The sequence below is a fragment of the Chamaea fasciata genome, unplaced genomic scaffold (genome assembly GCF_029207755.1).
Source record: "Chamaea fasciata isolate MVZ Bird 193981 ecotype frontalis unplaced genomic scaffold, bChaFas1.0.hap1 SCAF_2, whole genome shotgun sequence".
Classification (NCBI taxonomy): domain Eukaryota; kingdom Metazoa; phylum Chordata; class Aves; order Passeriformes; family Sylviidae; genus Chamaea; species Chamaea fasciata.
The window spans coordinates 45,338,024-45,363,736 of record NW_027094087.1 but is presented as its reverse complement, the minus strand read 5'-3'; the positions used below and the strand labels follow the sequence as shown (position 1 = coordinate 45,363,736).

Here is a 25,713-nt window from a genome sequence, read left to right as displayed (position 1 = left end):
ATGCACCTAAATTATGCTGAAAAAGAAAATCTTACTTTAGTTATTGTTCATGTTGTTTTTTTAAAAAAGATTTAGAGTTATGAATTTAAAAGTATGTAGCAGTGGTTCCCTAGACTTTCAGATGAAATTCTAGGATCAGGAGCATATTAAAACACTCCGGGGTTCTTTCTTCTCTTCTACTATGTAGAGAGAAGCTTAGTTCAGATGACGGCAAGTATAAGTTGTATTTCTTGAGCTTATTCCATGTGTAGGAAATAAAATTATTTGTGATTAGTTTGTGAAAAATAAAAGCATTTTATCAAATTTTATGAGTCTCCAGGTGGGTGGGGTTTTTTTTAGAGTTATGAAAAGACCAAAACTAAAAATAGGAGAAAAGGAGAAAGTTTTGGGCAGATGTACAGGCTAATAGTTTTCTAATAGAGAAGAAATAAGGCTTTTCTCTTCCTCTCTTTTCCCTGACCCTGTCTCGTTTTCTTGTCAGGTGCTTCCATAAGCAAACTTCACTGATATGCAGAGAACAATTTGAGTTTATTTTCAGGACTTTAAATGAGTTTAGACAGCCCACAGAGTGGTCTGAAAAGCACAGATATTGGCAGAAAGAGGGAGTTGATGAGAGACTCTTGACAGGAGTAGACAACAGGACCCTTTTTGGCAGTCTGGATCTGTTAGGTTGTCTCATTGTATTTCCTCATACCAGTTTTAATGGGTAAGAGAGCTGCAATTGTCAGGCAGTTTGTAATTACTGTTGTTAAAAGGCTTTTGGCCTTTTCCCACCAATATCAGTTAAATGGGGCTATAATGCCAGATCTTCAATTTCGTCACTTGTTTCTGTTAAAAATTACTCTAGCAATGTGGCTTTTTCTTTTTTTTTTTCTTGTATTAGGTGCGAGAAGCTGCTTACAAGATTTTTCTCCACTCCAACACTCAGCAGTTGGCTCGGTTGGAGGAATTGCTTGCGAGCCGAAACAGCCTGGCACAGCTGGTTGGCTACGACACCTTTGCCCACAGGGCTCTTCAGGGAACAATGGCCAAAACTCCAGGTAAGAGGCATGTATGGAAGGACATGTTGAGAAATCAGATGTATGACATACGAGGTCAAAGGTTGTTGGTTTCTTTAGCTAAGTTTACACGTCCTTCTTCCAGTGAAGTGTTTCATTGTGGTTACATTTTGCTGTGTGCCATTCTCAGCGCTCACTGTAAATAGCAGTACTCACTGAGGAGGATCTGGTGTTTTGGTCCAGAATTGATGCTCACTCCTTCGTTTTTGAATGTGTCATTATCTCAGCATGTAACAAAGTTAATGTAGTACTAAATGCTCTTGAAATAATGTCAGTGTTTCAAAGTCAATGGAGTAGTTAGTTTAAAAACCTAAAGGAATTTTTGTTTGGGATATTCTCATGTAAATTTAACATCCTTCAGGGAAAAATAATTCTAATATTTTTTCCTTCTTTTTAGAGACAGTAAGACAATTTCTGGAGAAGCTTTCTGAGCAGTTGTCTAAAAGGTATGTCTTTTTCACTAAGGTTTTTTTTAACCATACTCTTTATTTCAAGAACAGGGGGACTTGTGCACTAATAAGTTAGTGCTGCTTATTATGTGCTCTGATGAAATAAAAACCACGACTTCCCCAAAATTTTTAGGGAAGGCTATTTGCTTAGAATAAATTCTGTGTCTGTGATCAGAGAACACAGACTGAATGCAAGAAATGCAGTGAACAGCAAACAAGAAGACCAAGTTGAAGTGTAGAACACCTCTTCTGGTCTTCTTGCCATATGCACAACTTCAGATAGTTTGCATCTATAAACAGTTTTCACTGTTTTTCCCTCTTGCCATCCTGATCTCCACACAGCACAAAACAGGTTCATCACTGGGTATAAATGGGGTGTATTGTAAGAATGAAAATGTTTGGAGCTGTTCAACCCCAGGAAGAGGGACTGAATTTGAAAGTACTTGAATAGCTGAAGCAGAATGAAAAGGTTTTCCTGTTGTTATATGTGGGCCTGCCATTTTATATAGTCATTTTATATATTACTATAAATCTCAGATGATGGACATTTTATTAGGATGGAATATTATCATGTACTATGTTTCACTGCTCAAAAATCTTTCAATAATATTTTCATCATTAAAATATTTTTCAGAACTCAAAAAGACTTTGAAATGATGACAAAGATGAAAATGAAGCTCAACCCCCACAATTCAGTAAGTTACATTTTCGTATGTGATTGTCTGTTTTGTTTCTTTTGCAAAATATAGTATGAGATAATCATGTTCTACAGTTACTTCTACTTTAGTGTACAAGATGTAGTACGATTAGAAACATTCTCTCTTCTAGCTTCAAATGCTTTTTGGCTACTTACTTGCTGTATTAAAACCAAATATTGAGTATGAGAGGGCTGTTGGTTTATACAAAGTGGTACTGAGATAACCTAAACATAAAGCAGTGAAAGGGAATATCACTTTGCTTTGAATTATTTGACTAATTTGAAAAATAAAGGCTATACTTTAGATTAGATGGAAGTCCAGTTTGTATACTACATTGAATGTCTCTTAATGCTTTACATATCTAGGTTTATATTTTTATTTGAACTGTGAGCATTTCTTGAAATCTGGTATGAAGTCCTATCATATAACTGAATACGAAAGCCAATCTTCAAGAAATGTTAAGCAGGTTTTCAGGTTATGGTATATGATGCTATTTTTGGTTTGAGCCCTAACTGTTGCCCATCACGTTTTAAAATTCTGTGACTTGCTGAAACTGCAAAAATACTCCAGTGAAACAAAGCTTTTCCTTTAGGGTTCACTTGTTGTCCATTATTGTAATTATAAGCTGGAGTTCTCTTTCAGATGCTGATGCCATGGGATCACCCCTACTACAGTGGAGTCCTTCGTGCTGAGAGGTAAGCTTCTTATGTTCCTGATTGTAATGTAAATGAGTGTCCTCGCAATAAGGACAAAGAAAGTACTCAATTCAAACAGGATTTCTTTCTTTGAAGATGTACCTCAGTATGAAAAAATAAATATTATCTGGTGGGAGTTTTGTAACACTTTTAGTTACTGCTGGAATGCCTGGAGAAGTCTTTGGCTCCTGAGTTGTTTTGCAGGGAAGTATTGGCCCTCTTCAAAGATAAGAGGATGAAGCAATTTCAGAAGGGATAGAAGATCTTTACTCTTGTTTTGCTTTTAGTTCTTAGCTGGGCTGTAGTACTGTTTAAAAATAAATTTTGAACACTGAATACAGTTCAACTCCTCTTCATGTTTTGACTTCATTGTGCTTCTTACCAAATGTACAGCTTCCTCCTCTTCTGCAGAAGTGAAATAGCAACTTCTTCAGTAAATCTTCACCGCTTATGCATAGTATTCATTCTTACCTCTCTTGTAAAGACTGGGAAATAAATCCTTCACACAGACTTAAATAGTGCACAGGGCCTTTGCACATAATGAGATGTCAGCTCCGAAAGATGCAAGCCCTGCACGTTGCCTTTATTAGATCAGCAGCAGTGACCTTTTAGGTTTCTGTTGGAAAAGAGAATTAAAAGTTGTGCTGCTCTCATAAGGGGGTTTAAGAAAAAAAATCTTCCTTCACTGCAGATTTACAGTTTTTTGGTTTTTAAACAAGCAGACTGGATTTATCTGATTAAAATAGTAGTTTACTCTGGATCAGAAAGCTATGGTAGTAGAGACATGGCATGAAAGGATTGCCAGCAGCTGGCCTGGTTGTTTTCAGAATTGGTGTGTGCAATGAGGGTTAGAGCATTAGGTGTAGAAAGCACCGTGTTTGTTACTTCTCTTAGAGGAGTGTCTTCTGATGCTGATTGTCCTTGGTCTTACTGTTCTTCTTAGATCTCCTTGTGCAGCTAACCATCTCATAATTGAGTTGCTGATGATCACAAGTAGATTATTCTCCTCTTTTTGGCATTAGAAAGAAAAATGTTTCCTTTCCTTGAGAGGCTTTGTAAGAGACCCAATTAAGTTACTTCAGGAGTTGCATGGTGGCTTTGTGAAGGGAGACCTGCAGGTAAAACAGCCCTAGACACTGGCAGTGTATCTTTGCTATTTTTTGTATTCAGGCACCAACTCTGGAATTTGGATCAGTGTGAGGAGTCTCCTGAATCTATGTAGGGCCTCCCTGATTACAGTGCAGGATTGGGGCCCAATGTATTTCTCCCTCCAGCTTGGGCAGGACACTTTGTCTCTGGTAGGTACATAAGAATCTACAGGGCTGGGGGAGAAGTAGTTTTCCTTTCCATTGTGTGCAGAGCTGCCTTGCTTTAACACGGGAGTGTAGATCTTTCACTGTTGTGTTTTCTGGATAATTGTGTGTCTTTGGAAAAAATGTTTAACCTAACTGACTGGACAAGGCTTTACATTTATTCTGCTCATGTTGTGGATGTTTAACAGGGTACTGGATACTGGGTAATCAGCTCTGAAAGGTAAAATTCGCTTCTCCCCTGCATAGTGTCAAGGACTGTGCTTTATGAGTGAAACTAGGCAGGAGTCAGAGTATTCATACAACAACCAGAGGATGGGAATATACCTTGTCCTGCCTGTGCCCTAAATGCCCTGTTACCCAAATGGGAATCTCCTATCCTTTGTCTTGTATTTGTACTTACCTTGTTTGACCACATCTCTTCTTGAGTGCCCTGTGGACCTTATGGTATGTTCAGTTCAGCACTTTTGTAAGTGGAAGGTGAGAACTGTGTCTGTCATGCCAGACACACAATCGTGCTTGGCTGGAGTTTGACTTTTGGCTATTTGTTGTTACTCTCTTCCTAACTGAGCCAGTTATCTTGTAGCATTAAATTATTCATCTGAGGAAAAGTGATATTGTTTTCCTTGTTTGGTTGATTGTTTTCTTCCCATGGGAAAATGATTGAATGCTTTAAAAAAAAAAACTGTTTTTTTATTTTATTTTTAAGTTCAATAAATAATTTATTTTTTACTTCTGTCTATTTTATTTTGCGTTTTTTCATCTTGGAATCACAAAATATGTTTTCAAACAAGATGCACTTATAAGTGTCATGCATTTCTCTTGTTCTTTATTCAGTCTATCATGTTTTTTGTTCTCAAAGGATTTCTTTCTTTTGGAACGAGTTTACTTTTAGCTTTAAGTCTTCAACAGAAGTGTCATGGTTGCATTTGTAGTAGTTCTGTGCACAGAGCATGGCTTATGTATTTGTCGCTCATGTTTTAGGACTCTGTAGTAGTTTGCATGGTGGATTTTTGTATTAGGAATTTCTTGTTCTGCTTAGTAAAACATTTTTGTTGAAAGGGAAGCAAATGTGTGCTTTTGGGTATTCCTTTTGGACTCCTGTTGTCACTGTGGCTCCAGCTGAAGTACAGACCCATTGCTTCCTAGGTATTGACAGGTACATAAGATGCAGATTATCTTTACAAATGTAGGTATAAAGAAAGAGACTATGGGGATTTACTTCTTAAGTAACTCAGCACTAGGGGGTGCAAGAAATATTAGATGGGACGGTATGTCTGCTGGAAAATGCTGTTTCTTAGTTTGGCCTATTCAACCGTTCCTCTTTAGTCCTCCAGATTTTGACCAGCTACATCTCAAATGGCGCTGCAACTCATGATATATTTTTAATGTCTCTATTTTGTGTTTGCAGCACATTGTGTATTTTAAATGTATTTATCTATTTTATCTTCTAAATATACATTTAATCTTTACTGTAGCAAGATTAAGGAAACAAATCCTTCACTGGATTTCTAATAACTAGTTTTTAGAGCTAGATATTTACTTCTGAAGGAGGCAGGATGCCCTCATGCGTTTGGACTGTGGAATTTTGTTGCTATTTGCTGTCGAATCGGGTTGGTTTTTGTCTCTGCTTTCCGCGGCGTTACCGATCGTTGCTGCTGTTCTGTCACTGAACAGCAGGAGGCGCTCCAGATTCAAGCCACACAGTTGCGGTTGTTCCGTCTAACCCCGGCCACAACAATTTTGTTTCTGTCAGCTTTCACCAAGTCTTTTCCCTGGAAACTTGATTCTACTTCAAAAGTGTAAGCCTCCCATTGATGGGAACAGGATATTTTACTTTTTTTTTCTTTCTTTCTTTTTTTTTCTTTTTTTCTTTTTTTCCCCAGACTATGTTAAGTAGCCTCTCTGTCTTTAAACCTACATTTAAGACAGTGTAATGTTTTTGTAGCTATAGTTTAAGAGGCTGGGAAAATATATGTCGGTATAAATGTACTTTTAAGAGAAACAGGAGACAAAAGTCTGAAATTCATGGTAGTACTATCTTAAAAGAAGATAGAGTAATTAGGAGAACCTCAAGGATTTTGGCAAGCTAAGGGTAATAAACCAGTGAATGCTAGAACATGCTTCAGCATCTAACAAGTAAGAAGATGTCTAACATGTATATTATAAAAATAATAATGTTGTGTTTTAATGGAGACAAGTACCCAAGTATTAATTAAATTGCATTACTTCTCAGTAAGTGCAGCTGTAATTCTCAAGGCCCTGATCTTGCAAAGATGTGGTAGTCCTGCTGACTCCTTCCGGGTCAGAGAAAAAAACACAACAGAAAATCACCCCAAAACGCTGTGAGAGACTTTTTGAGGTCAGCCATTTGCCTTGAAGGTGAGATTGGCTGTGCTTAATCACTTCTGACAGAGGTGCAGAACTGTTCTTGAGAACTGTCAGCAGTGAACTTTGTGTATTTGACTCCCGGTGTTGACTCCTGCTTCTTTAACCTGTGATTCTTGCCAGGCTGGGTGGACTTCACTGGCTATAATTCACTGTTAGGATTTTTGCCAAAATGTCCCAGATATTTTTCACCTTGAAGCTGGGATGTGCTTGCAGAGTACTGACTCTGTGCTAATCCCTTCCTTTGGGGTTGCAGAAGAAAGTAAGAGCAGCCTTGAGGATGACAGATCAATGCGAAAATAAGTTAGTGTCCTGACGTGTAGGAAAGAGAAGCCATTATGACAACTGCAGGCATTTTGGATCTTGGGGTGTCATCTTCGCAGAAATTAGGAATAAATCACCTCATTTCTTGTTGGAACTGTACATCAGTGCTGGCCTTGGAGGAGGGTAGGCACCACTTTGGGTTTTTTCAGAGGGGTGGGTTCAGTACCAAGATATGCAAATGTGACGGGATGTTTCACAAGTTCCTAAAAGCTGCAACTAATATTGAGGTTTGCAAGTTACTAGTAAAGAAACTTGTTCATGGCTGCTTTTTGTAAAATTATTTTTAGTTTTATGAAAGACTGTTTTCTCTTGGGAATGCCATGTGGAAGAATAGCCTAGACCCTTTGCAGAACGTGTGAAAAAACTGTGACTGTTCAATTTGAAAGCTGAAGTGGAAAAGTAATGCAAAATGTTACTAGGAAATCTTTCAACCAAAGTGCTCAGAGAGAAGGAGAACTTTCTGTAACAAACTATTTATAAGAAAGGGAAGGCATACCTTCTGTTAAATCTACTAGTGTAGGTATGCAAAGTCCACTTTAACTCAGCAGTCACTATAGCTGGTGGATTAAGCTTTTTGGAGGGAAACCTGAAAGTTATTGAAAAGCATTGCTGTGAAGCAGAATTCAACTTTCAAGAACTATTTCTCTATTCAAAACATTGTGGAAGAACAAAGAAACTGTTGATTTGAAAATTAAGTCAATACTAAAAGTTGCATGCAGTGTTGATACCAATATTCCAAATTACCCCTTGACCTCCTCCAAAATATTCTAGGAAGTACAATTAACAGAAAGAAAAAAGGAATGTGAAATACAGGTGCTACTTTGTGGTTGATGAGACTACAAAGGCTTTCTCTTATTATTATTATTATTGTTGGTTTTGTTTTTAAGAAATCCAGAGTTTTCCATAAATCATGGTTAAGAGTTTCCCTTTAGGTAAAGAATTAAGTTTCATAGTCTGGCATGTAAAGAAAATTGGAAGGGGTTTTCCTTGTCTTGATCTCTTCAAGTTAACCTGAGGGGTTCATCTCACTTTTATCTTCATTAGCAAGATCTTTTCAAGTTTCTTTGAAAGTTTTGACAGGATGTGTTTTGTTAGAGATAGTTAACTTCATCTTGTATGTTTCTGTGGATGTCAACAGGATAATGATTTTTCTCATAAAACCCCCCTAAGAAGTCAGGATATATCAGGGACTACATTTAATAGCCACCAATAAGAATTTTTGCCTGGTAGCTAATTTGCAATTGTTAGGAGTCTGAATGCTTGTGTTCTGAAGAACAGTGATCCTGATTCACATATCCTTAATGTTCAATTTTAGAAAAAGCATTCTCAATAGAATAGATGAAAGTCATGTTGCACAAAGCAGTCTTAGCCTCGTTCTATAGATACAGCTTAAATGAAAGTGATTTTAGGAGTCTGCATTTTATTTAGACTCAGTGAAGTCATGCGAGTTTAGAAATAATTATTTATAATCACATACTACATCTTTGTTTCTCACAGGGGCACAGCCTTTTTGTTTGAAGCCTGCTGTTCTTGAAGGATAACCAAACCTCATTGTGTCAGTTAACTTCTTTTTATAATTGTTTTTTTAATTGGTTTGGCTGCTTTGCTTCTCTTAAAAATACTGCTGGGCTGCAAACTGTGAAAGTGTCTGGATTTCTTAAATGTAGTTTATCCTTTAATAAAAAGCAGGAATTTACATTAAAGAAACTACAGCTTCCTTTGATATTTCTACTTTTGTTAGGAGCTTACTAAGATTTCTCTTCATAAAGTTACTGAGCTCACATTGTGACATAGAGTATATGAGAAAAATTTTATTCTTTCCTGGACTTTGTTATAAATACAAATGCTTTGGCATTTGAAATCAGATGTTCAGACTGAATTAAGTTACTGGAATGTGCAAAATGAATACAGAGCAGACCTCTTATGTTGATGTGTCTCAGTCTTTTACAGTTTTTGACATGTAAGCATGAGAGTTATACATGTCTACAGGAGAAACAAATAATTAAAGTTTCATTATTACAATAAAAGGGAATTCTTTGAGTCTTGATTTTTATCTTTCATAAGTCAAAGCAGCTTAACAGAAAGTCTGGCACAGTGGAAAATATTCTTTTCCACTGTAGAGGACTTCATGTAGATATTTGTTGACGCTGTTGCTGATTGTGCAAGGTGAGTCTATGTTGGTGTCCACTTTTTTTTTACATAAATGCTATATTACCTACATCAAAACTAAAAGCAATCTTTTAAAAAAATAATATCTAGGCATGTACAAAATCCTTGATTTCAGGAAGTCGTCTTTTAGAATAATCATTGTGTTTTCTGATGGGTGTGTGTATGTCTGTAGCGGATAAAAGTTTTGATATTTCCTTTTCCTGTTCTTCCACAATTACATTCAGATCCTTTATGTTTCACATAATGGCTTAAGTAATTTTATGTGCTCAAGTTCAAGGGTGGTTGGGAAAAATCTTTTTGTAGCAGTGCAAGTTGCAAATATTAAAAATCAATCCATACCTGTGTGTTTTTTTTACCAGAGATGCACTAGAAGAAATGTTACAGGGTAAGAAATCTTTTTGACTGGAGTATGTAGCTCTCTGCAAAGTTAACACCATCTGAGATCCATCTCTTTTGCCTGCATTTTCAAAGGCATATTCCCATAGAAAATGCTGTGCTCATCATCCTTTTAGGATTCAGCTATACAACTTACAGTCAGTCAGAGAAGCCTAAGTTCCAGAAACAAGCAAGAGCTCGTAGCTGAGCTCTAGACTTGTGCTAGATACCTCTGATTGGTACCTTATTAAGCTTGGAAGTGTTATTATATTTGTGTCTGCCCTTCTCTGGTGACGTAGGCATTCTAAGGCCCAGAACTCACATTTTAAGCAAAAGGGTACCCAGACAGGTGTTCGATTCTTGCCCTTGCTTGCTTAGCTGCCCTGAATTCTTTTTCTTCCTTAAGGAAGTGCTGTAACCATGTTTTCATGTGTTTGCTGGCTTTGGAGACTGCAGTACAATATTTTGCTGGAGATGCTACTGTGCCATGTGCATCATCCTCCCTGCTGAATTCTGTCGGTCTGCTCTTCTGGGGCTGCAAATTACGGCACACAAGAAAACCTGTCTTCCAGCTCTTTTTGCAGCAGTTATTGTCACTAAATGCTGTCTGTCTCCAGAACATTAACCTTTCTTCCTTGTAGCAGTAACCCTTAGCAGAAATTTTACTGGTAGCGTTGTGTCTGTTACTGTAGTTCAGTGTAGGTCATGATAATTTCCTTTCTGATTCCTTTTCCCAAAAATACTTGAGTGCACTTTCTGTTGGAGATAAAATCATAACTTGTCTGAATAAATGTGGAGGCAGCTTGCCAAAGAGTGTACTCATAATAAAGCAGCTGCTTCTTGCAGTTTTATGTCAGTTTTTTATTGTTTGTTTTAAATAGAAGGCACAAAGCTGTACAACTATTCAGGCTCACAATTGATAACAACTTGAAAATTGTGTGTAAGGTTATTCTTAGAATGGTTGTCGCTTTAACGTGTAGTATAATAAAAATAATTCTATGCACAGTAGGGTCATCAACATTTATTAACAAGTAGATTATGGAGATTGCTTTGTTCTAACTAGTGAGCATTTCAGTGTAAGGCTAAGCTATAGCACTTTGGAAATTTTGCTCCTATGTAGAGGCAGGCAGTATCAGCTAATTTGTTAACTGAAGTTGTTGTCCTTTCATTCTGTCGGTTGAAAAGTAAAGTGCAGTGGAATCCCAGAATCACAGAATTGTTAGGGTTGAAAGAGACCTCTGGAGATAATCTAGTCCAACCCCCTGAATGCCTGGGTTTTGTTGGGTAGGTTTTAGTCTGCATTTACAAATACAGTTGGTTTCACGTTTGAGAAAAAGGGATCAAAGAAGCACCATACACCTGGGATAGAAGATCGGGAACTTTGAGTTTTTCCTTTAGCTTCAGGAGAAATTAATTTTACAGTCTTGGATCAGCCCTCAAAAAGGCTCTGCATCCTACACAGACAAGTTCTGTCTTTGTTACTGGGCAATTTAAAATGCCAAAGGAGTGTATGGAGGGAAGTCTTCATCTTAAAGTTTTATGTGGTCTTTTAGAAAATCTGGCCCAGGTCGAAGCGTGTTTTGAAGATACAGCCTGAGACCCGTTAATAGCATGACAATTTTTGTTCAAAGGACTGAGGGAAGAGAAGTTTGGATTGCTGTCACAATCACAGTCCCCATTGCTGCCAAGAAGTTGAGTTACCATGTTTTTAGATTGGTATGAATTTGAATGCCAAAATACAGTGCCTGGGAAATGTGTTCCTGGAGTTCCACTAATGTGATGAATCTGTCAGTAGCTGAGATTGGGTAATCATTTGCTAGCTAACAGATGCTTTTTTTCTTGTCATCTGGAAACAATGAAGTTGCTAATGACTGCTACCATTTGAGTGTCTGAAATCAACCAAGAATCTTCAACAAGGGAACATCTACTTTGTAAACTCTTCCAAATACTTTTCTAACCACACCCATATGCCAGATTTAAATATTAGAGATCTAGTAGAGATTGCAGCTATTTGCTGTTCTGTTCATCGAGTATTTTTATTTTTGGGGAAAGCTCAAATTTTTCAATTTCTTCCCTTTTCCTCATTGTCCTCTCATCTTACCTAGTGTTACACCTTGTATTTTTCAGTGAGTAGCATTAAATCTGGAAGGTGGGGGCTCAGAAAAGAGTCAGTCATATGCTTGCTCTTGCCACTGAAAGGCAAGATCATCTATCAGTAATAATTCCAAGAACTGAAGTTTTGGTTATAGAACATCAGTTTCAGATGGTTGAGGTTTTGGCTAATTGCTGTTCCTAAGTAAGTCCAAAGAGAAAGTTTTCCTGGAATCAGTGCAAGTTTGGGGTTAGGTTTTCTTCAGTTATAGTCGGTTGTACTTAATTTGTGAAAATAGAGTTCATGTATGAGCAAGGACCAAATTCAGAACTTGGGAATTGAATCTGTGTTTTGGTGTCTGGACTGATTACTGCTTACTGGATATAGACTGGTACGTAGACAAAGGTTTTTGAAGATGCATTACACACTTCTTGGAGGAGTAGCTTTTTTTTTTTCAGTAGCCAGTACTCATTTTGAAATATTATTGGTTATTACCATCTGATTGTGATGATTGCACTCTATTATGGATTTTAACCCCTTTCTCCGTAATTCCTAGGACATTGCACTGGCTAGCAAACAAACAGTGGATTCCAGATAACTTAAAGTATAATAATCTCCGCTGACTTCTGCCATGTGTGTCCAAAATTAATTTCAGTATTGGGTCTGTGGCATAAGACACTCATGGTATTTGAGGATTTTTTCAATAACTTCTGCTTTGATCTTTTTTTGCACACTGGTGTAATAGGCAAGGCAGAAATGGACAATTGAGATCAGAACTAGAAACAATTTTGTTTTGGCATTCTGTATTAAAAAAAATGTAGTTTTCCAGAACTTTTTTAAATTTTCCATTGGCAAGAAGAACATTAACACACATCTTCCATTAAACGTGGGAGAGGTTTGATCCTGACAATGTTCTACCAGAAGGGACTGACATTAACTTTGTGTAGTTTCTATTAAAGTGGTTGTTTAGTCAGGACCTCATTGTACTCAAAATGTCAAGATTGTGACATCTTCAAACATTAGCCAGAGTAGGGGGCTAGTTCCTGTGGGGAGTCTGTCTTAAGGCATTATAGTGTGTTACTGCTGTTTTTCTGGGGGGAGTGAATAAGTATCATGCTTTTTTCAAAGGACAAAACTATTACAGACTGATTTCCTGCCACCACCCCAACCCCTCACCCCACTTAGGATAGTGACAGTATATTACAAAATACTTATCAGAAAGCCTTCTTCCCATCCTTTTCATCCTGGGATAGGGTCATGAGGACATCGTGCATGTTCAAGGAGTGCTGAGAATGAGGCAGAAGTAGGCATTGATCTTCTCCCTGCAGTATATATGTGTCAGCTGTTCTATTCATGAAGAAAAATCATTGCTTTCTCCTGCTAGTATGTATCTGTGTTTTTGACAGAAAATGAAATGAAACTTAGTTTCATTCAGAGCTTGTTTTCTTCCTCCCCTCCAGCAAACACATTAATCCAGTATTTCAAGCGAATGTCATAATCCTTTGCAGTTAGTATGGAACATTGTCTTCCTCTGATAAAGCTGGAATTTATCTCATATTGCAGCTGTGTGCTCGTAGTCCTAGGTTCCATAGGACATCTTCACATAATAGGTGAGGTTGGAAATTTGCTCCGGAGGTCATCTGGTCCAGGCTCCTGCTCAAGCAGGGTCCCCTAGAGCTGAGTATCCAGGATCATGTCCAGGCAGCTTTTCAGTATCTCCAAGCTGCAAAACTTCATAGCCTGAGTAACCTGTGCCACTGCTTGCTAATCCTCACTGGGATAAAAATGTTTCCTGATGTTAAGATGCAACACCTCGTGTTCCATTCTGTGCCTGCTGCCTCCAGTCCTGTCACTGGGCAACACTGAGAAGAGCCTGGCTCTGTCGTCTTTGCACCCTCCCTTCAGGAATTTATAATCCTTATTAAGATCACTCTGAGCCTTCTCTTTCTCAGGCTGAAGAGTGTGGCCATGTCTCTGTTCTCCTGATGAGCCAAGCACTGGACACAGCGTTTCAACACTGGACACAGTGCTGAGTAGAGCAGAAGGATCGCCTCCCTCAGCCTGCTGGGCATGCTCTTTCCTAATGCACCCAGGATGCCATTCACCTTCTTTGAGGCAAGGATCCCTTGCTGGCTCATGTTGAACTTGGGGTCCACCAGGATCCCCATGTCCCTGTCTGCAAAGCCCCTTTCTTCTGGGTTTGGGTGTCCCCCAGCACATACTGGTGCCTGGGGTTGTTCTCCCCAGGTGCAGAGGGAACTTTTTGAACTTCTTGAAGTTCCTGTCAGTCCATTTATCTTGTAGGCTGGAAGCAAGACTCTCTGATCTGTCAGCCACTGCTCTCAGTTTGGACGACAGATTGGTGTTACCTGCCAATGACTGGACAGGACTGGGCCCGGTATTGACCCCTGGAGCACGCTGCTGGTCCTTGGCCTCCAAGCAGCCATTGTGGCACTGATCACCTCCTTCTGGGCCCTGCCATTCAGCCAGTTTTCTGTCTGCTCATCCAGACCATACACTGACAGGCTCTTTGTGAGGATCTTATGGGAGACAGTGTCAAAGGGCTCATTGAAGTCCAAGGAGGTGACATGCACTGCTCTCCCCTTTTCTGCCAGGCCAGTTATTTCATCATATGAGGTTATCAAGTTATTTAAGCATGACTTGCCTTTGGTGAATCTATGCTGACTGCTCCTGGTGACATGTCTTCCATGTACTTGGAAACAGTTTCCAGGGTTGGCTGCTCCGTCAAAAAAATTCTGCTCTTTACAAAGTTTTGAGCAGTCTCTACGCATATTTTGATTTTTCTTATTTCTTGTGTAAAAGTTACCTAATTTTATGAAACGTTTTCAAGGGTGCTGTTCTTTAATTTCTTATTATTTTCGTGTTCTCTCATCCTGCAGTTGAACTCGCTGTTGGGAGTTACACTGTTGGGAGTTTTAATTTCCTGCAGGTGTGAAAATCTGATGTTTTATTATGAATGCGAGCTGTTGGTAGTATGAAATTTTAATTTACTGAAGTGTGTATTTGTAGTACTGTATTGTATGGGTTCTTTGTTGAAATACCTCATACTCTTTTCTCGCTTCTCCCACTGGGCAGGGAGGAAATGGCACGAAAACCCTGGATGATACTGGATGTCTGGGGGGGAGGAGGGTGTGCAGGCTTTGCACGTAGGCGTAGCTTTGGCAGGACTGATTGAAATGCACTCAGCAAAAAAGCCCTGCAAAGAGCCCATGTGCAATGAAACCACTTGAGCTTGTCTGTGGTATGTATTGAGACAGTACTTTTCTTGCCACATATTAGTTTAAGAAGTGTTTCTTTGAATTACAAATGGAAAACTCAGCTTACTATTCATAGTGGCATGTAGGATGATAGTACAAGATTTTAAAGTGGTATGAGAAAAACCAGTTCTAAGCTGTTATGGAGGTTGTTACGATTTTCTGCCAAAAGAAGAGTTCTTTTAACAGGTCTTCTAGTCTGTGTGCAGGGAGAGCTTCAGAGCAGAATCAGGAGGTCATGAAGTACTTCTGGTGTGTTTCAGTTTTCACGGTAACAGTAGGGTGAAGGCAGAAGGTGATCGCTGGGTGATTCTGTAAAAGTGTGGAGACATTTGAGATTTACCTGCTAAAACCCTTCCAAAAATCACCACTGTTGAAAGCATTGCAGTTCTCAGGAATTACTGATTTAAAAATTCTTTGGATATTCAACACATACTCTGTAATTCTGTACTTGGGGGTGAAAGGGGGAGCTCTGTGTGTCAGTCAGTGTCCTTTGTACTCCAAATTTCTGTGGCTTATATGAAAATTAACTCCTCTCTTCTGCTTTCTTTTAGACACTTGCTTTCAGTCTTTTTATCTAACTTGATCCAAAGTGATTTATATCAGGCTTATTTCCTTGGGTGTAAGGACTTTTTGAGTACGAAGGAAAGCGTACATATGGAAGCATGCAGTGTGTGAATTTAAGTGTGAAGTTCTTCAATAAGTGTGTCAGTATGGTAGAGGCAAAATCTGCTTTATTTTCTGTGTTCTAGTACAGTTTAAAATAGAATGGCTTTAGCTTCTTGTATTTGTGGTGTGAAAATAAGCAAAATCTTGTACTTCACCATATTGTGGCTTAGAGGAGTAACCCCACCCTGCTGTGCCTCACAGCTCAGTGACAGAGCTGCAGTTGTAAGCAGCATTTTGGCAAATGAAGTATCCCGAGTGGGCTTCTTTTTCAGGTCTTCTCTGTGGGAGTGGGAAGGAAGGAAGGGTAGGTGTGTGGGTAGTGACTAGCTGGCTCTTTCTCAGCTGCTCTGTAACTTAGCCTTTTGATCACAGGCCTTAAAAAAGCGTGGTTCTCATCTTTGGTGTGCAGCTATTGTAGTCTTTGGTGTGCAGCTAGCTGATGAATGTTTAAGTTTCAGTGACTGTGATTGTCTAGAGTTAAACAGTCTTTACTGTGAGACCCTAGAAAATGGTATAAAATAACACTTGGGCTTTGTATATGAAATGAGGCAAGAGTATTTTTTTGTTGTTTGAGGTGCACATATAACTACAAGCAGATTCCAGTTCTGATTTTGCTGTTGTCTCAAAAGAGTTGTGTGGTGCTGATCAACTTGTGAAAGGTGTAGTTTTGCAAAGCATTTATTTGCTTGGTATGCTTGTAGTGTGTTTACTTTTCAGAGTCAGAGTCTCAGAGAGTGTAAACCCTATTACAGACTGCATACATCTCTGAACTACTTTTTCAATTTTTTGTTCATTCTCAGTTTATATGCATGCATGCAGATGTATGATGTCTTCCTCCCTGTGAGTGTCTTCTGTGCTACAGCAGCTTGAACATAGTTGGTTGAGGTTAGGCTCGGGAAGCTTGGCCGTGTTTGAAATCCACGCCACATACTAAAATTTTCAGGTGGCTCACAGCTGTAAGATATTTTCTACATGGTTCAAAAGAGTCCCCGGAGCTTGAGGTGTGATTTTTGTGTGGGAGGTGGTTGTGTCTACTTAGTGTTTCTGTTGCTGCAGTGAAAGGCAGGACTGCAGAGTCAGCAGTGCTTACCAGTCGGTTTCCTGCCCTAGCTGAGGATTTGGCTTACACCACAGCCAAAGCCAGCTTGTTTTTCTGATCAGTCACACGATGCAGTTTTGGCACGGGAAAGACACTTGAGTGCCAGTGGCCTCTTGAGTATGGAAAGCCACTGCTTGGCCACCCATCATGTTGCCATGGTCTGTTTGGGCTACATGTTCACCACATTTCTAAAAATCATAGTCAACATCTGTTGAATTTGGTATCCAGATTCGAATATAAGAAAAATTGAGGTACTGCAAAGCTCTGTGCCTATAATTTGGTTTCGCTATTTGAAAAATAAAGCCAAACATGCTCACTGAGGGCCTTTGGGCTGAGCTGGTGTATTTTGTGACATCCTGTGGTGTGAAGGTGAGTACTGTAGTTTACGTAGCTCTGCTGACTGACTGGTTTGGGATTCTTGTATTCCCTTAGGTACAACATTGATCCTGGCTTGTACTGTCCATTTTTCTCTCTTGGGGCATGCATGGAAGGTTTGAACTCTTTGTTCAGTCAGCTCCTAGGGATCTCTCTCTATGCTGAACAGACAAAGAGAGGAGAGATTTGGTCTGAAGATGTTCGAAAGTTGGTAAGTGTTCCTGTTCCCAGCACCTGAAACTAAAGAGAAGATAAACAAGATAGTGTGTTCCTGTGAGCTATGAATCAAACTTTAAAAAAAAGTTACTTGGATACCTATCAAAAACACAAGCTACTTGTCTAATTTTAGTTGAAGTTAGACCTCAAGAGCTTTATCATCTCTTTAAGTGCCTTTTGGATGTTTGGATTTTATGGCCCTTAATAATAGCTCTCTGTCAAGGATGCCTGAATCAGAAACAGTTTCTGTGTTTGGAGATAATTGCTGCGCCTTTCTGAATGAGCCCTGTTAGTTTATTTAGTTTCAATTTGTAGATGACCATAGATGACTAGAATGCTGTAGGTGTGTGTCCTAGCAGTCATGTGGCTTTGCCTCATTTTTTTTACTCTGTAAGTCATCTTTATTTGAGGTTGATTTTTACCTTTCTTTTATTTTTCTGCCCTCTTTTCAAGAGAGGGTAGAAATAAAAACTTGGGTAATAACTTACTCATCAGGTTCCCAAGTTCTTCTGTTGTCTTCCTACATTTATTCACTGCCAGATCTTCTTCGCTGCTCAGCCTCCAGCGAGAGATGCTGTTCTTTATATGCTGTGGATCAATTTTTAATTACTCCTTACTCTTTCTATTTTTATTTCCATCGTAAATCAGCTTCTGTTTGCCATTTGGGCACTAGAGACAGTGCTTTTTTAACACAGAAGGTACTTTTATTACTAACCTGTGACTAGCTAGTTTTAAGCGAAATGCAGAAATGCCTGTAGTTTGAGGTACAAGATGTGAATTTTGTACTTTTGGGTTTTTTTTAATTAAAATTACATACGCATTTTATATTAATTGTTCTTAGTTCGTTATTTATTAATTTTAAGTCTTAGGATTTGAATATTAGGTCTTCAATTTACACATCACTGCTTTCACTATGGAAATGATGCTCTTTTTTTTCTTCAGGCTGTTGTTCATGAAACTGAAGGTTTGCTAGGATACATCTATTGTGACTTCTTTCAGCGACCCGATAAACCGCATCAGGTAACATCTATGATCTGACTTCAGCTAGGGTTTTATGTAAGTAATAACTGTAGCAATAGTTCCATTTGCATTCAGTAAGTTAATAAAACTTCCCTCATTTTAAAATGTCTGTAACTTCATGTGTGAGTTTAGGTAAAATATTTTTCAGAGCAAGCTTTCGTTTAAAAAAACATCACCCAGTAGGTTGAACTCAGACTCTGTGGTACAGAGTAACAGGTATTATGAAATGTCATAGAACTCAGCTTAGAGAAATGGTAGGTATTTAAACGCTTATTTTCTGGCCCACTGTTTACAAGTAGAAGCAGTCTGATATTTACACTTTCTAATCTTTACACTCAAGTAATTTTTATTCTAAAGTCTCAAAATGGTAGATGGTTCTAACTGTTGTGGCTCAGTCACTGCCTAGTGCCAGTCTATTTGCAATAGGATGCAGTACAGTAGACACTTCACTCAGTAGAAGCATCTGCAAATTACCACCTTTAGTGAGGAGATGAGTGGACAAACTTTGAATCCACGTTAGTTTAATACATAACTCTGTTTTGCTGGTATTTCACAATATACTACTAGTGCTGTGCGGTATATTTTATAAAGAAGTTACTGGTGAAGGCTGAGGAGAGAACTTAATCTATACATTATGGATTTGACACATCAGTAAATTTCTTGGCACTAGTGGTACCTGTTAGAAAATTTGAATGGTTTTGATCTTTCTAAAACATAAAGAAATAATTTTATTTTCTAAAAGCAACACAGTCTTTCTTTTATGGAATAAATTTATTTCCTTATGAATTTGAAGCATATAATAAGGATGGAGAAATAGTACTGCTATTAAACAACACTATTAATAATTACTGAATTCTACTTGTGTAACTGAGTGCATGTTCAGATTTGATTTGACAGTTTAATTTAATCATTGTTTTAATATCATTCATATAATGACATTGGCTGTCCATGTTTGCTTTTACCTTGCAAAGGACTGTCACTTTACAGTTCGAGGAGGCAGGCTAAAGGAAAATGGAGAGTACCAGCTACCTGTGGTTGTTCTTATGTTGAGCCTTCCCAATTCAGCGAGGGGGGCACCAACGCTACTAAGTCCTGGCATGATGGAGAATCTTTTCCATGAAATGGGACATGCTATGCATTCTATGCTGGGAAGAACTCGGTACCAACATGTCACTGGTAAGAAAGTTATAATAGTGATTTTTTTGTTTTAGTCAGATGTTTCATTTCCAGAGGAAAGGAATAAAAGGATTAAAGAAAATTAAAAAACAAATGGAACAAAACAAATGAATAAAAAGGATATGAACCAAAAATGGTTGCCATGTTAGTAGTTCTATACCCTTGATGATTGGAGAATACAGTATCAGATCCTCAGATATTATGTAAAACTCAAGCAAACAACACTTGAATATTTTTTTTCTGATAAGAATGAGGTGTTTGTATCTCTTCTTTATGTACTGTTGATCTTTATTCTGTTGGTGGTATGCACTCTTGCAGGCTTGTCTTATGTGGAGTGTAATCATTGGAATAGTTGGAGGTTGGGAAATAGGTTGTATGTAGTGTAAAACCACAATGAATCCTGGGTTGGAAATGACTTAGGAAAATAAATGAAGGAAAATTAGTGAATTAGGTCTTACAAAGAGTAGTGAGGGTATTGGCTGGCAGGTCTCTGGCTTCTATAACCTTCTGCAGAGGTGGCAAACAGGTCAAAGACCCATGCTGGCTAAAGCTCCTTGGTGTGCTACTTTGTTTTTTTACTTGTGAATAGCTTGGTATATTCTTTTTTATAATAGTGTGATGGAAATCTCAAGTGCAGTAGACATTTACTTATTTAAAAAAAAAACAAAAACGAAACAAAACAACAAAAACCAGCCAAACAGATGAGATTGTAACTCCCTTGTCTGAAGAATTATTTTTTAATATGTTTTGCCATTTTTATGCTAGTGATACAAAGGGGTGTCCCTGGTACAGTTAATGTTTTAGCAATAGACACCTTTGCACTCAGTGGCAAAATACTCTTTTTTTAAGTTGTCCATTTAGAATTAAAATTGACTGAGCTGTTTTATAAGTATGTCACTACTGGACATTGTTACAACAGGTGAACACTGCATAATTCCTTCAGGGTAAGGGCTGTGTAGTCTTGGGGACAGCTAAGGGCTCTTCCCCCAACTCCTTCTATTCATATAGCCTTGCTCATCCTGAGCTACAGAAATACTTATGTGCCCAAAATAGCTGCTTTGGTGTGAGTTCTCTTGGACTGAATCATGTGTGTCTGCATGTCAAACTCTTGAAGGGGCAGGAAGTGGCTAATTTTGAGGCTCAAACTTTTCTGGAGCCTCTGTGTATGATTTCTGTTGCCTTAGCTCCAGGCAGTTCTGCATCCCAGAGGATTTCACTCTAGATCTAGCATTGCAAAAGCAGCACTGGAGGTTGGAGGTCAGTGGTGTTGTTTCTGCAGAGAATTCTTTTTTTATGGATTTGGAATGTGTAACAATCAAAGGGCTTGTCTCAGGGCTGTCTGCTCACATGGAACATGAGGGTGGTAAAGTATGGAAACAAGATGACTACAGGCTATTGTGAGAACAACAAATTTGATGTTCTAGTTGAGATGAGCTGAGTAATTTGACATCTTTCCTGGTCTCTCTTGCCTTACTTTTTTTTTTCTAGTTCAGTACTACACAGTGCAGATCATGCATTTTCAGAATAAAAGGAGAATTTTTGCTATCAAATGGATTTTTCAGCAGTGGTGGACGAATAGAATCACAGTTTTATGTCAGTGCAGAAGTGCATATAGCTAATGTGTCTGTGAAAAAGTCCAGTGTGGTTTGAAATTACGTCAGAGCTGTATCTAATAGCAGTAGGTATTAGAATGGTAAGGGTGCTGGTGAAACCTCATGCAATGTTTGGGCATGTTCTTTTTGTGTGTCTAGTCTGAAGGTGAATTCAAACTGCAGCAGGTACAAAGAACTATAATGGATAGTTTCTTATAGTTTATCTTCCCTTTGGATAATGATGGTTCAGAGAGAATACAGTTTCTCTCAATTTAGTAGGTAAAAACCAGTGTGATAAATGCTATTTATATTAAAGAGCAGTATCAGTCTGAATCATTGAGTGTAAACAGCTTATAAGTTAAGATTAAAAATTAGAGAAAAGTTTGTAGAGGTCAAAGAAGTGATTATAGAAACTAGTCTTCAAAAACTGGTAAAAGCATCCTGGGGTTCAAGACTAATTCTGAATGTTGACATTGTCTCTGGCAGATAGGTATAAAGGTGATGACCCAGTGGGTCCACTATGAAATCAACAACTTTTACATTGCTAACTTTAATATAGAAATTCGAAATTCAGCTTTGATTGGGCAATGTGTTACACTTTTTAAAAACTTCCATTAGGGAAGATGCTGATTAAGATTAGAGTAAATAAGGTTTTTGGGAAGGTGCTTTTTGAAAATAGTAACAGCTAAGATATTACCTCATTGCTCTTACATGGAACACGTCTTCAATCTGCAAGAGTGTTCCTTGAATGAATGACTCGCTATTATAAAGCAAGGTTAATATAAAGCATAAGTAAGCTCAGCAAACAGATGGAATTTAAAACTTGTAACTGTGAATGGGATTAAGGCAGAGATTTATTTACATTGTAGTTTAATTTAGGTTTAGGACACTTAAATAGATTTGGTGTTTCATGTAGGGCCAGTTTGGCTACAGTCTGGTTTAGTTTAAAAAGGGTGTGATCCAGAGCTTTATAAGGTGCCTCACCCAGCTGTTCAAATATTTTGTTTTACTTTGTGATTTATAGTAAAATGTGTAGGATCATAATGAAGCTTTTCTGGCAGTATGTACAATAATGGAAATAAAATATTGACTTAATAAATGAAAGAACATTAAAGTTCACCAAAAGTCCAAACTGAAAGTTGCAAAACCTTTTGGGAAGAGTTAACTATTTGTATTAGTGGAAATAGCAAATGCTAATGTGTACAATTATTCTACCTCTAGGAACCAGATGTGCTACTGATTTTGCTGAAGTTCCCTCAATTCTGATGGAGTACTTTGCAAATGACTATCGAGTGGTTAACCAGTTTGCGAGGCATTATAAAACAGGACAGGTAGGGGAAAAAAATGTAAAATATTGAAAATAGGAATAAATGTATGTAGAAGAAGTATCATATTTACATGTGTTATTAATTAATAATGTTTAAAGTAGAAATAAACAGTAGATAAAATTATTTTAGTATTACAATTTCAGTTATTCAGAAAAAATGTTAATCTATGGAAGAATACGAGGTTCTTATATCCAAGGTTCCAATTACATATTTAAAACTTTCAGCCTTTTTTTCCTGCTAACTGTAGTAGGTGAACAACTTCTGTGTGAATCAAGTTGTTTGGAATGGTTTAATATAATTACAGGTAAATTATGACAAAAATAGGATTTGTCATTGAACTCTCAAAAGTCGGTCTTAAAATAAAGCTCAGGTAGCCAGTCATGGACATAAATGGACGTGATTTGCAGTGTTTCAAAATTTCCATTTTTAGCACAGTGTAGGGCAGTGATTGAAATATTTTGTGATGAAAAACATACTGCTCTGTTTAGGATTATATTAGGATTAGTTAGATTCTGTCAGTTGTGAATTTCTGCATTAAAAAGCTGATGCTGTTCTTACATGAAGTTATTCTTTAGCATTCTATTGCAAGGAGCTGCTTTTGTGGGGCATTTGGAAAACAGTGTTCTTTGGGACAAGGTGACTTTTGGTGGTCACTTTAAGACATGGCAGTGAAAAATTATTTGAATTACATAGGTATTTCAAAAATTCCTCCTAAGCTGTGTTGTGTCATACTTTATTGGAGGTTTTTATCCAATACTAAGCATTCAGTGTTTTTCAGTATTAGGGAAGCAGAATTATGTTTTCCTCCATTGAACAGTTAGGAAAATATGTTGCTTAACTTCTATTATAATAGATACTGTCTGGGAAATTTGTGCTGTAATTTTCTTTTTCTTTCAACAGAGCAATCATTTCTGCACAAAGAAAGGTCTCTTTGAAACCTGGGAGTTAAACTGAGTTCAGGAGTGTTGATTATTTATCTACTTGAATCCACGTACAGAAATAGATTTTCTAATGTTCTCTATAAAGTTCATGTCGTGTTTGGAGTTAATGCATGGAGTTAATCTGGTTGCATATGAGTTCAGAGAATGAGCTTCACTAAAACATCTGAAAGAGATTTATAGAACATTATTTATGGCTTTGTATTTTCAAAATGACTTGACAAATCTAAAGCATGTTTAGCTCCAATGCAAAAGCTAAGAACCAGACACTGTGTCCCATTTGGCATCTCCATAAACTAGTTTATTGGTGGTGAAATCTTCCCCTTTCAGGGAGCAGTTGAGAGAGGTTTGATGTAGAAATCCAGTCTCGAAGGGGGCAAGAATGGATTATGCTGGAAGATGAGAAGAAGAGCCTGAAACTACTCTGTGGCTCTTGAGAGCTTTAGATGGCTTCCTTTTAATTGCTTTTTAAAAATTTTAGAATGCATTTGTAAGCCATTATCCAACATACATAAATCTGCTTTTGCTTATGTTGGTTCATCTAAGGTGATTTTAAGAATCTGATATCAGATTTCTATGTTTGTCATTTAAATACAAATAGATTAAAGTAATCTTTTCTATTGTGTATATGTAATGAAGTACTTTGACTTAAATCCCATTTCTCTTGCATTTTCAACCTCACAAAGATCTTTTTGGGGCTTACTTTCTCTGCTTGTTCTTTTAATTAATTCTTTTGTTGAGCAAATAGAAAATTCGAATTTTTTTTTTGTTTATCCAGTTTTTGATATATTTGAGAAAAAAAAAGAGTCCACTTTACTCCCTTTTCTAGGGGAAGTAAGGAAGGTGGACGAAAAAGTTTAATTGTGAAAACTGTGAAGCCATTTAATCAATATGTTGTTCTGTCTGAGAAGTTCAATTAATTTTTTTCTTATGAATTAAGGGACTGAGCCTTTCTGTGCTAGTAGGATCTTTTCTGCAACAGCTACACCAACAGAGCTCTGCTGGATGTTGGCAGGAGGACTTGCTACTGACCCAGTTTGTGTCAGAGGCAATGCAGATAACTTGACAAAGCATCTTCCTTTTGGCATTGCTGCATCTACACTCTAGTTTTTGCACGTCGACTTCAGGTGGTGTGGTTTTTAATATTCCTACTGAACATAATTGCATCAGAAAAACTTGTCAGTGTAATCTCATATTAGCCATTGCTATAAAAGTCAGTTGTAGAAGGATTCATCTTTGAGGATCTGCACTTACAATCAGTGCTTACGCTTGTGGGAAGAGGAGGGGAAAGAGGCGTTTTGATTATTAAAATGTGTGAACTGTTGAAAATTGTATTTCAGTAGCATTGCAGAAAAAGAAATTGATGTGCAGGCCTTCAAAGATGACAGTTCATTTTGATGTAGATCATGAGGCTCTGGTCCAAAATATCTTGAAGTTTATAGAAAGCTTGTCCCTGCCTTCTGTCCCTTTTGAAAGGTTGTGCTGTTGAATGTTGAGGAGTGACAAACCTTGCAAGCTCTTCTGTCGAAAGGAGCAAGTCTTTTGAACTTAGTTGAAAAAGTGGGCCAGTACAAATCTGTTTGTTTCAAGAAGATAGCAAGCCTACTTTTCCTTTCATCCAATAGATGACTCCAAAACCAAAAAATCCTAGAGATAAAGTGAATAAATGGTGAGGACTGTAATAATTAGTTACTAAAGTTGAGTTAGTCAGGTAAGCTCACAAAGTCAAGCCATACCAAAATGAGGGCATTACAGTGCTTAAGCAGACAATCTGGTGCATGGGTGCCATTCTGTATCACTGTGATTGTTTAATTTCATTTGTAAAGTGCAGAGTTATGTGGTAGGTCTGAGCTAAATCATTTTATGCTTGTGCCTCTTTGAAGGCTCTCTTGAATAAAGGCCAGTGTTTCAGCTGTTCAAATTTGAACTGAGTTCATTTTTCACAGAGATGGAATTACAAAGACAGTATTGTAATAGCATGATTACAAGAAAAACCCCACAGATAGTAAAGAGTTGTAGTGTATTGCAGTTGCTACACAATGGTAAGGAGTTAAGCATGCTTTGGGACACAGGGAATTCTGTTCTTTCAGCCACCATGAAAAACATGCTGAAAATTTCATTTCAAGATCTTAAAGTTACTTACTGGAGAAGGATAGAAAAGTGAACCTCAAAGTAAAGCATGTATTGTTTAAATTTAAATAATGGAATGGTTATTCAATGACATAGTTTTAGCCAAAGCTCTGTGAAATCTTTCTTTTAGAAGAAAGATGACAGTCTCATGCTGGTTTTATCAGAGAGTTCATCTTTCAGGAGAAGTGAAGTAAGAATGCTGATGCCTTTTTTTAATTCATTCAGCTTCTTATTAAGGGACTTTTTGAGATTGTAACGGAGCAAGGAGGAATAGATGCTATTGCCTGAAACAGTGCTTGCTCCAGTTCAAGATCTCAGCATGTCTCTGTGCATGATA

General features: G+C 37.8%; 1 protein-coding gene across 3 annotated transcripts in view; it reads left to right on the top strand.

Annotated features, from left to right (window-relative positions):
• MIPEP (mitochondrial intermediate peptidase) overlaps nt 1-25,713 on the top strand; it is a 67,253-nt gene that overhangs the window by 10,731 nt on the left and 30,809 nt on the right. For all 3 annotated transcript variants that reach the window (XM_066175882.1, XM_066175881.1, XM_066175883.1), the window contains exons 7-14: nt 884-1,040; nt 1,456-1,504; nt 2,142-2,202; nt 2,848-2,900; nt 17,034-17,187; nt 18,135-18,212; nt 19,184-19,388; nt 22,202-22,311. In XM_066175882.1, coding sequence (XP_066031979.1) covers nt 884-1,040; nt 1,456-1,504; nt 2,142-2,202; nt 2,848-2,900; nt 17,034-17,187; nt 18,135-18,212; nt 19,184-19,388; nt 22,202-22,311 — 867 coding nt within the window. The remainder of the gene's footprint in view (nt 1-883; nt 1,041-1,455; nt 1,505-2,141; nt 2,203-2,847; nt 2,901-17,033; nt 17,188-18,134; nt 18,213-19,183; nt 19,389-22,201; nt 22,312-25,713) is intronic.